The following is a 13,656-nucleotide window of genomic DNA, read 5'->3' as shown; positions in this document are numbered from 1 at the left end:
ATACTCAGCTTTTTCAGTGCAGACTGTTGCAACAAGGAATATGGACCACTACACGCCTGCTGCCAAAAGAGGTGTCTGGTCTGCAATCAATAAAGACTGTTGTAAATGGGAACAGCAGTGTGATTGCTACCAGAATTGCAAAGTGGGCACGCATGTTCCACCTACAGCACGGATTGCACACACCCTTGTTGACTGGGTGGGCTGCTATCATGCTCGGACAGCTGCTGTTATTTGGCTACCATTGCGGACTGTTTCACAAGATGGCCTGAGGCTTTCCCCATCGCTGATCTCACATCAGCGTACCGAGGGAGAGGGCGCAGTGGTTAGAACACTGAACTAACATTCGGGAGGATGATGGTTCAAACCCGTGTCCAGCCATCCTGATTTAGGTTTTCCATAATTTCCCTAAATCGCTTCAGGTAAATGCCAGGATAGCTCCTTTGAAGAGCATGGCGACTTCCTTCCCCTTCCTTCCCTAAGCTGATGAGACTGGGCAACTTTTTAAATTAGTGACACAACACTTCATCCTCACTAGCAGACATTATTGAGTTTAGACTCTTCATCACCTTTAATATTTCATTTTCATTTGTGGGAGTTAACATCATACTGCTGTCTGCTTTTGAAGCTGTTAATTTCTCATGTTTGGTAAATTTTTTGCTTAATCACACAGGTGCTTAAAAAACCATTGTTAATATAATCTGCCGATTTCATTTTTTAATTCAATATTTTCAGTATTTTTGAGTACTATTTCCTGATCCACAAGGCTCTTACCTGTTTCCCTTCTCACTAGGCCCTATCTCCCAAGCAGTTCTTGAGTTATTGCCTGATTTTCTTATTAATCTATCACTACTTAGTAATGATTTTGTAATAACCTTTTTACATATTTTTTGTAGTTTATTACATGTTTTTTTTTTTTTTTTTTTTTTTTTTTTTTTTTTTTTTTTTTTTTTTTAAACTTAGTGGCAGTACAACTTTTCAATTTAGAGTTAAGCATTTTCATTGGCCCGGAGGAATTTCTAATACCAAGCGTAATCCAGGAATTAGTATGTAAATGCTCGTACGAGTCCATTCTGACAAGTTTTTTAGGACAACACATTTCAAATTTTAAAATAAAGAGGGAAGAGAAAACATTACATGCAGCATTTGTGCTTTGTTTGTAGCAATACTTCTGCCCATGATTGATTAACCAGTGTATTCACAAAATAACTGCAACTGTTTGAGGAGAAAGTTCTTTTGTATATTTGATGTGAAGTATTTTCAGTCACTGGGGCTGTGAGAATTTTAAGGATTAGTACACTGTGATCGGATATTACTAGGTCAACATTAATTACATCTGTATCTATGGCTCCTATATTTGTGAAGAAATTATCTTTGAGGCTTGTTGCCAGAGACTGCAGTCATGTGTGTGCGAGTTGCATTTGCGTGAGGCTTTCTGAAGAGTTTGTTACTCTTCAGGACTAGTTATATGTGAATACAAGTTGAAGCTCTGCAGGAACTGATCTTTAGATGCACTCTCGGTTAACAAGTTGACATTAAAGTCTCTACTGCTATTTTTTATCATATAATATGTTGTGCAATGCCTCTAATTTATTTCTAAAAATTTCAGGATCACCACACGGTGGCCCCCACACTGACGTTAATATTAAATTATTCTTTTGTTATTTCAGCTGTATTGCTGCAACCTCAAAATGTTTTTCTTCCCTCACAGATTCTACTGCAGGCAAGTTTTTAACTTTTACTCCCTGTTCTATATAAATACAAACTTCACCATGTCTTTTTTCCTTCTTGCAATAATGACTGGCTAAATTATATAGGGAAATAGGCCTACTAAGGTTTACTAGTTCATTACTCTTGCACAAATATTTTTGAACACAAATACCATCTATACTAGCTTCACTGGTTGCCGCCTTAAGTTCTAATATTTTATTTTTAATACACTGTATATCAAGGCTCCTTATTTTTAAATTATTGAAAATAACTTGAGAGGAGTTCATACTTATGCTATCCAATGTTACCAGCTGTTCCTTGTTGAGGATGGGTACCAAAAATCCGTAAGAATTACACTTTCCTACCCCTTGTATCTCTTACCCTTGCAGGTGCTGCCATTCTTGATGTTGCATCTGATGTTGTAGCTAATGTTTCCATGGATGATGGAATTGTTTCTAAGTCTGATGTCTCAATGGATGCTGGGGATACTGCCAGTTTTGACGCTGAATCCATTAATGCAGCTAATGTTTTGGTGGACGCTGGAAGTTTTTTGCAGAAGCTGTAGTTTGAAAGAAAGCTTGCACTGTAGATGCCACTGGAGTGTCAAAAGATGTTTGTGCTGCAGGTGAAGCAGGTAACTGACACTCTGTTGATGTTGATTTGGCTACTGCTGTCTGTGCGGCAGTTTGTAGCACTGGTCTTGGCTCTGTTCTTCTGATTACTGGCTAGTCACCGATGCTAAACTTGCTGTTGAAACTGATAAGTCTGCAGGTGGAGATGGTTCAGCTCTTATTGACGATTTTGACACCTCTGGTGAGTTGTCTGTTGTACTGGGAGACATTTCAGATGTAGATACAAATTGTTTTACTTCGTTTAATGCATATGATTCATTTATTATTACAAATGATTGAGGGACATCAGCTCTTTCCGATTCCACTGATGCTGATATTGCAGTAAGTTCTTTATGAGACTGTGTAACAGTGTGTTGCACTACTTTTAGAGTATTTGATAGCATTCAATATTTCAGCACTGATGGCTTCTTCCCCTTTCAAGTTTCTGTGAAGACCATGTTTCGTAAAATGCTCTCTGCAATCACTATTTATCCTTAAATATGTTGCATTAGAATAACCTCTACATATCTTGGCAAAAAGTCTGTAGACACTAATAATCTCAGTATTCGCGCAAGAGTTTTCCGTGAGATCATACCTATAAGGAATACTGAGAATGAAAAATTTAACCTCATGCATTTTGCAGATTACTTCCTTTAACATTTTCATAGCATGTCTAGTTTCATTGTGGTATATGCAGTTGACATCTCCAATTGTCACACATATGGTACCACTCGTCTGAGATTTTTTTTACAGCTGTTTAAAACTTCACATAGTGGAGTTCCTGGTTTGATTATGCCTAGTACCTTGAATCCTGTTTTATTAGTACTCATAATTTCAGCTATTTCTCTTTCAAGGAAACTAAACTTATTACTTACTTCTATAGGAATTTCTGCAGCTTTTGTTATAGGTCATGCACTGTTTCTTTAGTCTGACACTGGAGAAATGTTGGCTAGATTTTGAAGAATTACTCCCTATTCTTACCAAATTTTCAAGCATTTTGATGTATTTTATGACAAAATCAAGTTCTTTCCTAAGTTTATTCTCTAAATTAACTTGCAAACCTGCACTGTACATTTCAATGGCACTGTCTCAACCGTTACAGTACAGTATAGTTGCTTCATAGTTGTCTCGTAATATTTCAAGTCACCCGTTAACTCAATTGGTGCAATGTTTGTTCTCTAGCGTTTACAAAAACCAGACAGAGATCTGTTGGATTTGCTTCAGGATTCATTCAGTTGATCATGAATAAGTCACTCGAGAGCTTTGGGTAGAGTTGATAAAATTATGACTGGCCTGTAAACACAAGACAGTTACGGGCTGAGTCAGATTAAGCTCCTTTCCCACTGAATGGAATGCGTCCCATTCACAAACGGAAAATTAAATATGTTTGTGAAGGCATACATCACAGCAGTCACAAAAAATATCATTGTGACTTCCAGCGTAACCTTAATAGCTTGCAATAATGTGCTCAACTGTAAATTCAGACTATATAGGTTATAGGTATAACAATATACTACAGTATTTTTGCCCTCCCTGTCCACCTACCGTTTCATTTCAGCACGCTAAAGAAATAACTGGGAAGCCTCAATTTAAGACTTTATGATCCACCCACACAGCTAAGCATGCTAACGCATCCAGGTGAATCTGCTTGGAAAAAATCCATCATACAGATTAAGGATGAGGATTGGTGAGCCCCAAAGAGCCAATAAGAGGTTTTTTGGTGATTCACACATCCAACGAGATGAATACACGTAGGGTTCCCACATTCTGCCCCAGATACACACATGCAAGCATTCAGAAAATGTTCTCACACTTGCACATGTAATTTACTCTAAACACAAACAGATAAACAGATAGGATACACAGATTCCATCCTGGGGGGAGAGGTGGCGTCAGGAAGTGCAGTCAGCTGCTGTCACAAACACTGCCAAAATTGATAAACAAATGGTGACCTTGTAGAAGAAAAGATCATTTGAAGATATTATATCAGAGAGCTTGTTCTAATATTCAGTGCATGTAGCCTAATGCGTAAGCAGTGAAAAGAAAAATAAAGAAGTTCAGATAACTGTTCCACCATTTTCTTGCCTGTATGCAATTACACTTTGCCAAGATCAGTTCTTTTCCGTGATCACAGACTGGAAAAAAACTAACTCCATTATCACGTTGCACACTTGATAAGTGGCTGTTATGTCATTCTTTGAAAAAGGAGTTACAGGATATGAAATAACAGGGCCTGTGCTACAACCATCACTTTCCCGGAATGATATATAGGCTACCATACTCTTAGGAACTGCACTGTCCCTGCCCAAAGTACTGAAATAGGTACAGTTGCACTTCATGCACACACATTGAAATGCTAGTTTAACAGGGAAGTCCTAAATGCATGTAGACTTCACACATCTAATTACAATCCTAATTGATCCACTGTGTTTTCCTTGATTGCTTCCATGAAAGGTGACTTATGCAAAAAATACGTACCACATAGGGCCAATAATGTTGTACCTAATATTTAACAATATGCTCCAAAGAAGATATAAATAAATAAATCAGTTTTTTTCTAAACCTATTGTTGTTTTCAAACAATGTGAAAGGGAAAAAATTATACGTGCTTTGGCCGCTACTTAATAAACCAACTCGACAACCAATTAAAAGACATTTAGGGTCGACAGACGCGTCCGATCCCACGCGTCGGCTTTGACACGTGACGTAAGGGTGTTGTCGTGTGTGACGTCGGATTTTGGTTTGAATGTGGCTGTCTCCAGTTCTGTTTTATCTTATTTTATTTACTTTTCTGATCTGTTCGTTCTATCTCGTGAATTTTTTTTTAATTTACAAACACTTATTACTTATTTTAATTATCTGTTTCCTCCAATTTCTGTTTTAGTTTATTATATTTATCTTTCTGATCTGTTCGTTCTATCCCGCGAGATTTTTTTTTTTTAAGACAAAAAACACTAATCAGCTACTGAAGCATCTTTATCTTCTATGGGTTGCAGGGGTTACGACCCCTGGGGAGGTGGGTGGGTATTCATGCATGACTGTCTTCACTTACACGTTGTAGCTACGCAAGGCGTCTAAATTTGTTTATATTTAGTTTGCCCCCCACCCAAAAAACCCCATTTCCCGCGCGCGCTTGTCCCGTTAGTGTCATTATGCTTCTTGTGGAAAGTGTGTGTGTTTGTTTTTTTTTCCGCCATATTTGTGACGTCATGGGTCAAAGCAGACGGGCGAGATCGGACGCTTCCGTATTTCCGAAATTTATTATTTAATCATCAACAAATTCATAAGGTATCTCAATTTTGCACAAACAAACACATATCCCCTCTAATTAACAGCAACGAAAATATCTTCGCATACCTTGAACGATGATGAATTCGCTCATTACTTGCTGCAAGTTTGACAACACAGACACTTCATTTCGGAAAACACTTTCACTAATTTCTTTATTGGTAAATAGTGCAGGATTCTTAGATAACGTACGTACTACAGCGAAGATGTAATTCAAAAGTAGTTACGATGCATTACAGCGAAAATAACCTTCAAAAGTCAGTCAACAGAACACGGAACACACAACACTTTCAAATTTCAATTAACCGCGCTTTGTTGTTGTTGTTGTTCAAAGCTTCCTAATACTAGTGGCAAAATATCAGAGACTCGACGTATTTCGAAGCCATGTCATCAATCTTTTCATAAGTATGCAACAGGGTAAATATTTAAAAATATATGCTAGCAGAGATGCACGATCATTAAACCACTCAAATTGCGGATGTTACACTAAATTTGACGATAGGAGAAACATTGACAAATACTTGACAATCTTTGAAAATATTATCAAAGTTCTTAGATGCGAGCTAGTCACACACACGGTGGTCATCTTCGACCATAGATACCAATATCTATGGTCGAAGGTGTTCATACAACCATGTAGTATACACAAAACGAGTGCAACCTCTGTCCAGATAAGATCTTTGAAGATGGCGCTCTTCATGAAATTCGTAAACGAACCGATGTGGAAAATTACCTGTATTTTATTAATTATTGTTGTCTGTCAGCCAATTTTATCAGAAACTTACACATTACCATTTAAAGGTAAGTAGAATGGGAAGCTGCGGGTAATATCACTTTTTGTTTCATATTTGGAACAAAGTCTCAACAGTGATTGTGAAAATATCAGTAAAGCACAACTGCTGGATTTAAATATCGAATTATGGTTTCACTTAGTGCATGACATGTATCCGGACGACAAAGTGACCTGCGATTGCGCATATGAACGACATTTTGAGATATATTGTTACCCTGGAAAACCGAAGCACGTTCTCCACACCTTCGAAACAGTGACGGTAAGTTGTCGAAACTACTACTCCCTTTGACCTTTTTATGTTAATGTTCTCTAGTGTATCTCTACTACCATCGTTAAGGAAAGGTTGATTATTGCTGTGCAATGCATTGGTACTTGTTTAGTCATAGTATTAAAATACTCGTTGACACAGTCACGTAGGCCTAGGATCACATCAGAGATACGCATTGAGTCGAGGTATATAGTAACAGGAAGTGGTTGTTACAAAATAGTGGTGTACAGCATATTAGCAATAAATGATACTGAGCTATTTGACATCTATTGTTGGACAAGGACCTCTTGTACACTACCGTAATATAAGCGTTTTGGTTTGTAGTGAAAGGCACCCATGTAGCTCCTACTCTCAGAGTTTGCAGTATCTCAAGTACTTAAACCTTGTTCTTCACGTATAATAAAAATATTCATATACGCAAAACATTACGGAGGACATTCTCAGAGAGCCTGAAATATGTTGTCAGACAACTTTACAAGAAATGTAGTGAGAGACATATTAATAATTACCTAGCAGTCTCATTACTTACATCCTTATTGAAGGTACTAGAAGAAAATTTGTATAAGAGAACCATACTAAGTTGCCCTCAAAATGAGGTACTTAGCCATTCTGAGCTTATATTTTAAAAAGGGTTCCTCAACAATACAAGCGTTTTTCGACCCACAAATTGGATTACACAAAACTGAAATGACAGAACATTGTTTCTGGAGATTTTTAAAAGTATTTGATTATGCAATTCGCAGTATTCTCCCAGAGGCTCAATTATTATAGTGTCAGAGATTTTCCTGGTTTCTGTCTTTAAATAATGAAACAGCATCTTCAGAAAAGGAAATGACCACTACAGGTTTATCGGAAGGATCAGTATTGGTTCCACTCTTGTTAATGTAAATGATATTCCTTCATGTATCTAAGAAGTGAATAGTTAACTTTTGCATTGTGAATACCACCACATTCAAGCTAGAAAAATGTAAAATATGACTGACTTCAACTATGTTCATTCACTAGTGTTTGTCATAATATTCTGGGGTAACTCATCATTGATGCAAAAAAAGTTTTTGGATCACAGAAGTGAGTAAAAAGACTGATGTTTCAGGTTCATTCTAGAACCTCTTGAAAACAGTTGGGTATGTTGACAACAGCCTCAGAGTCCCTTTACTCCCATATGGAATTAGTCAACAGTCAGTTACAGTTTGCAAATAAGAGTAAGGTTTTGGCGTCTTATATAGAACTGTTCTTATATATAGAGTGTGTGTGTGTGTGTGTGTGTGTGTGTGTGTGTGTGTGTGTGTGTGTGTGTGTCCCATAAACCATGGACCTTGCCGTTGGTGGGGAGGCTTGTGTCCCTCAGCAATACAGATGGCCATACTATAGGTGCAACCACAACGGAAGGGTATCTGTTGAGAGGGCAGATAAACGAATGGTTCCTGAAGAGGGGCAGCAGCCTTTTCAGTAGTTGCAGGGGCAACATATGGATGATGGACTGATCTGGTCTTGTAACACTAACCAGAACGGCCTTGCTGTGCTGGTACTGCGAACGGCTGAAAGCAAGGGGGAACTACAGCAGTAATTCTTCCCGAGGGCACGCAGCTTTACTGTATGGTTAAATGATGATGGCGTCCTCTTGGGTAAAATATTCCGGAGGTAAAATAGTCCCCCATTCGGATCTCTGGGCGGGGACTACTCAGGAGGACGTCGTTATCAGGAGAAAGAAAACTGACGTTCTATGGATCAGAGCGTGGAATGTCAGATCCCTTAATCAGGAAGGTAGGTCAGAAAATTTAAAAACGGAAAGGGATAGGTTAAAGTTATAGTGGGAATTAGTGAAGTTCGGTGGCAGGATGAACAAGACTTCTGGTCAGGCGAATACAGGGTTATAAATACAAAATCAGTTAGGGGTTATGCAGGAGTAGGTTTAATAATGAATACGAATGCGGGTAAGCTGCTACAACCAGCATAGTGAAAGCATTATTGTGGCCAAGATGGATATGATGCCCACGCCTACCACAGTAGTACAAATTTATATGCCAACTAGCTCACAGATGACAAAGAGATTGATGAAATGTATGATGAGATAAAAGAAGTTATTCAGATAGTGAAGGGAGACGAATATTTAATAGTCGTGGGTGACTGGAACTCGATAGTAGGAAAAGGAACAGAAGCAAACATAGTATGTGAATATGAAATAGGAGTAAGGAATGAAAGAAGAAGCCGCCTGGTAGAATTTTGCCTAGAGCATAACTTAATCACAGCTAACACTTGGTTCAAGAATCATAAAAGAAGGTTGTATACATGGAAGAAGCCTGGAGATACTGGAAGATCTCAGATTATATAATGGTAAGACCGAGATTCAGGAACCAGTTTTTAAACTGTAAGACGTTTCCAGGGGCAGATGTGGACTCTGACCACAATCTATTGGTTATGAACTGTAGATTAAAACTGAAGAAACTGCAAAAAGGTGGGAATTTGAGGAGATTGGACCTGGATTAACTGAAAGAACTAGAGGTTGTAGAGGGCTTCAGGGAGGGCATTAGGGAACGATTGACAGGAATGGGGGAAAGAAAGACAATAGAACAAGAATGGGTAGCTTTGAGAGATGAAATAGTGAAGGTATCAGAGGATCAAGTAGGTAAAAAAATGAGGGCTAATAGAAATCCTTGGGTAACAAAAGAGATATTGAATTTAATTGATGACTGGAGAAAATATAAAAATGCAGTAAATGAAACGGACAAAAAGGAATACAAACACCTCAAAAATGAGATCGACGGGAAGTGCAAAATGGCCAAGCAGGGATGGGTAGAGGACAAATGTAAGGATGTAGAGGTGCATATCACTAGGGGTAAGATAGATACTGCCTACAGGAAAATTAAAGAGACCTTTGGAGAAAAGACAACCACTTGCGTGAATATCAAGAGCTCAGATGGATACCCAGTTCTAAGCAAAAAATGGAAAGCAGAAAGGTGGAAGGAGTACGTAGAGGATCTATACAAGGACGATGTTCTTGAAAACAATATTATGTAAATGGAAGAGAATGTAGATGAAGATGAAATAAGAGATATGATACTGCATGAAGAGTTTGACAGAGCACTGAATGACCTATGTCGACACAAGGCCGCAGGAGTAGACAACATTCCATTAGAACTACTGACAGCCTTGGGAGAACCAGTCCTGACAAAACTCTACCATCTGGTGAGCAAGATGTATGAGGCGAAATACCCTCAGACTTCAAGAAGAATATAATAATTACAATCCCAAAGAAAGCAGGTGTTGACAGATGTGAAAATTACCGAACTATCAGTTTAATAAGCCATGGCTGCAAAATACTAACACGAATTCTATACAGATGAATGGAAAAACTGGTGGAAGCCGACCTTGGGGAAGACCAGTTGGGGTTCCATAGAAATGTTGGAACAAGTGAGGCGATACTGACCCTACAACTTACCTTAAAAGATAGATTAAGGAAAGGCAAACATGTGTTTCTAGCATTTGTAGACTTAGAGAAAGCTTTTGACACTGTTGACTGGAATACTCTTTCAAATTATGAACGTGGCAGGGGTAAAACACAGGGAGCGAAAGGCTATTTACAATTTGTACAGAAACCAGATGGCAGTTATAAGAGTTGAGGTGCATGAAAGGAAGCAGTGGTTGGGAAGAGAGTGAGACGGGGGTGTAGCCTATCCCCAATGTTATTCAATCTGTATATTGAGCAAGCAGTAAAGGAAACAAAAGAAAAATTCGGAATAGGAATTAAAATCCATGGAGAAGAAATAAATACTTTGATGTTTGCCAGTGACATTGTAATTCTGTCAGAAAACAAACGACCTGGAAGAGCAGCTGAACTGAATGGACAGTGTCTTGAAAGGCCCATATAAGATTAACATCAACAAAAGCAAAATGAAGATAATGGAATGTAGTCGAATTAAATCGGTCATTAGTTTAGGAAATGAGATGCTTATAATAGTAGGAGAGTTTTGCTATTTGGGGAGCAAAATAACTGATGATGGTTGAAGTAGAGAGGATATAAAATGTAGATTGGCAATGGCAAGGAAAGCATTTCTGAAGAAGAGAAATTTGTTAACGTCGAGTATAGATTAAAGTGTCAGGAAGTCGTTTCTGAAAGAATTTGTATAGCGTGTAGCCATGTGTTGAAGTGAAACATGGATGATAAATAGTTTGGACAAGAAGAGAATAGAAGCTTTTGAAATGTTGTGCTACAGAAGAATGCCGAAGATTAGATGGGTAGATCATACGAGGTGTGGCTAGAAAAAAACCGGACTAGTACTGGTGAAACAATAAAACGAATGCAATAAGGCTGAAAGTCGCGTGGCCTGTCACGTGACTCTCGCTCCGCCTACTGCTCGAGTTTCATCTGCCTCCTGCACTCAGTCTGCCCGTGGCGTCTGTTTTAAGTAGTTGACGTTTTGTCTGTGCGTCAGAAAATGTTGAGTGTACAGAAAGAACAGCGTGTTGACATCAAATTTTGTTTCAAACTAGGAAAATCTGCAAGTGAAACGTTAGTAATGTTACAACAAGTGTACGGCGATGATTGTTTATCACGAACACAAGTGTTTGAGTGGTTTAAACGATTTAAAGATGGCCGCGAAGACACCAGTGATGACACTCGCACTGGCAGACCATTATCAGCAAAAACTGATGCAAACATTGAAAAAATCGGTAAACTTGTTCGACAAGATAGCCGTTTAACAATCAGAGCAGTGTCTGAGTTAACAGGAGTTGACAAGGAAAGTGTTAGGCAGATTCTTCATGAAAGTTTCAACATGAACAAAGTTTGTTCAAAAATGGTTCCAAAGTGTCTCACAATTGAACAGAAGGAACGCCGAAGAATGATTTGTTCTGACATCCTGGAAAACATTGAAAGTGATCCCACCTTCTTACAAAATGTTATTACTTGCGATGAATCGTGGTTTTTTACTTACCATCCCGAAACTAAACGCCAATCGATGCATTGGAAAACTCCTGGTTCTCCACGACAAAAAAAGCACGAATGTCAAAATCGAAATTCTAGGCAATGATGATTTTTTTTTTTTTTTTTTTTTTTTTTTGACATCAAAGGGATTGTGCACATTGATTGGGTACCAGAGGGACAAACAGTGAATCAGCATTACTACATTAGCGTCCTGGCTACCCTACGTGAGCGAGTACGGAGAAAACGGAACGATTTGTGGAGAAAAAGTCATGGATCCTTCACCAAGACAATGCCCCAGCTCACAGTGCGTTGTCAGTGAAGACGTTTTTGGCAAAACACAACATTCCCATCTTAGATCATCCACCCTACTCACCTGATTTGGCCCCCTGTGACTTTTTTCTTTTCCCTAAAGTCAAGTCAGCTTTGAAAGGAACTAGATTTGTTGAAGCAGTAAAAGAAAAAGCGACGGAAGTAATGTATGGACTTACCAAAAATGATCTGCAGCATTGCCATGAACAGTGGAAAATTCGTATGGAGCGGTGTAGAGACCGAGGAGGAGAGTACATTGAAGGAGATAACATGAAATTGTAAATAAATGTTTTTTCCAGCATCAGTCCGGTTTTTTCCTAGCCGCACCTCGTATAACTAATGAGGAGGTACTGAATAGAATTGGAGAGAGGAGAAATTTATGGCACAACTTGACTAGAAAAAGGGTTCATTTGGTAGGGCATATTCTGAGGCATCAAGGATCACCAATTTAGTATTGGAGGGCAGCGTGGAAGATGAAAATCATAGAGGGAGACGAAGAATTGAATACACTAAACAGATTCAGAAGGATGTAGGTTGCAGTAGGTACTGGGAGATACAGAAGCTTGCACAGGATAGAGTAGCATGGAGAGCTGCATCAAACCAGGTTCTGGACTGAAGATGACGACAATTTTGCAGCAACCTTAAGCATAATTTCAAAACTTTTTCTCACATACATGCTCAATGTGAGATATGTAACACATTAATTCATTTGCAAAGTAATCAAACGTTTGAATTTTTTTACACAAGGGAGGTAATTTCTTTAAAGGGGGCGGGCGGGCCGTATTTACTCGAATCTAAGCTGCACTTTTTTCCGGTTTTTGTAATCCAAAAAACCGCCTGCGGCTTAGAATCGAGTACAAAGTAAGCGGAAGTTCTGAAAAATGTTGGTAGGTGCCGCCACAACTAACTTCTGCCGTCGAAAATATGTAGCGCTACACAGGCTTGCTTTGCAGGCACAAAGATAAATATTGGCGCCAAAACCTCTGCGTCAGTAAAAAAGAAAAAAGGTGGAAGACAAGCTTTTTTCTCCACCCCGAGTTTCGACCACTGCATTTTCATACATTATCCAACGAAGTAAATACAAATTCCATATTGTTCATCTTCGAATGCAGCAGCATTTCAATGTACTACGAAAATCCGACTGGCAAGACTGTTTGGGATTTTTGTCAATATGGCTTACTCTATATGTTCTGAATTTTTTTTCTACCTGTGAGAAGAGATGGTTGCTAATAGGAACTTTTATGAATTGTGAATCACATGCAGTTTTCGCTTCACCATAAGAATAATACGAATATAAACATTTTGCGATGTATTCTTTCGTGTTTGCTGCTATCTCATTTAAATCCTATCTGCCTAATAAACTACGAAACTAGAGTGAGACAACAGCAAACGCGGAAGAATATACATATCATGTCATGTTTATATTCGTATTATTCTTCTGGCTAATAGTGATACAGTCAGAAATGAAGCACGGCAATTGACTAGATATTTAAATCTAAGATGACTAATTTCTGTACAGAGTGTAATGTAATGTACTAAAGCGGCGTCTGCAAAGATTTTCAAACGGGGAAAAATTTTCGCTAAACTCTCATTCAGAACATCTTCTATCATACGCAGTCTATTATTGGTTCTTGTTGATCATTGTTTTTTTTTTTTTTTTTTTTTAAAGCGGCAGTAGCGCGCAGAAAGGCAAGCCATGCCGCGAGCGGCGACAGGCCGTGAACACGCATTATCAGAATGCGACAAACAATGCATG

At 38.6% G+C, this 13,656-nt stretch overlaps 2 protein-coding genes across 4 annotated transcripts in view; one reads left to right on the top strand and one right to left on the bottom strand.

Annotated features, from left to right (window-relative positions):
- The window catches only part of LOC126259279 (tubulin epsilon chain-like), a 136,363-nt gene extending 130,212 nt beyond the window's left edge, over positions 1-6,151 (bottom strand). Inside the window, exon 1 of one of the 3 annotated variants that reach the window (XM_049955925.1) lies at positions 5,676-6,151. In XM_049955925.1, the coding sequence (XP_049811882.1) occupies positions 5,676-5,700 (25 nt within the window). In that variant the 5' untranslated portion in view covers positions 5,701-6,151. The remainder of the gene's footprint in view (positions 1-5,675) is intronic. The other 2 variants (XM_049955924.1, XM_049955926.1) reach the window with 2 other exon arrangements.
- A 105-nt stretch (positions 6,152-6,256) lies between these two features.
- Positions 6,257-13,656, top strand: part of LOC126259280 (nuclear envelope integral membrane protein 1a) — a 117,934-nt gene continuing 110,534 nt past the window's right edge. The window contains exons 1-2 of the mRNA XM_049955927.1: positions 6,257-6,407; positions 6,540-6,658. Coding sequence (XP_049811884.1) covers positions 6,293-6,407; positions 6,540-6,658 — 234 coding nt within the window. The 5' untranslated portion in view covers positions 6,257-6,292. The remainder of the gene's footprint in view (positions 6,408-6,539; positions 6,659-13,656) is intronic.

This window comes from Schistocerca nitens, chromosome 5 (genome assembly GCF_023898315.1).
Source record: "Schistocerca nitens isolate TAMUIC-IGC-003100 chromosome 5, iqSchNite1.1, whole genome shotgun sequence".
NCBI lineage: Eukaryota > Metazoa > Arthropoda > Insecta > Orthoptera > Acrididae > Schistocerca > Schistocerca nitens.
Note: the sequence above shows the minus strand (reverse complement) of the source record. Positions and strands in the feature narration are given on the sequence as shown.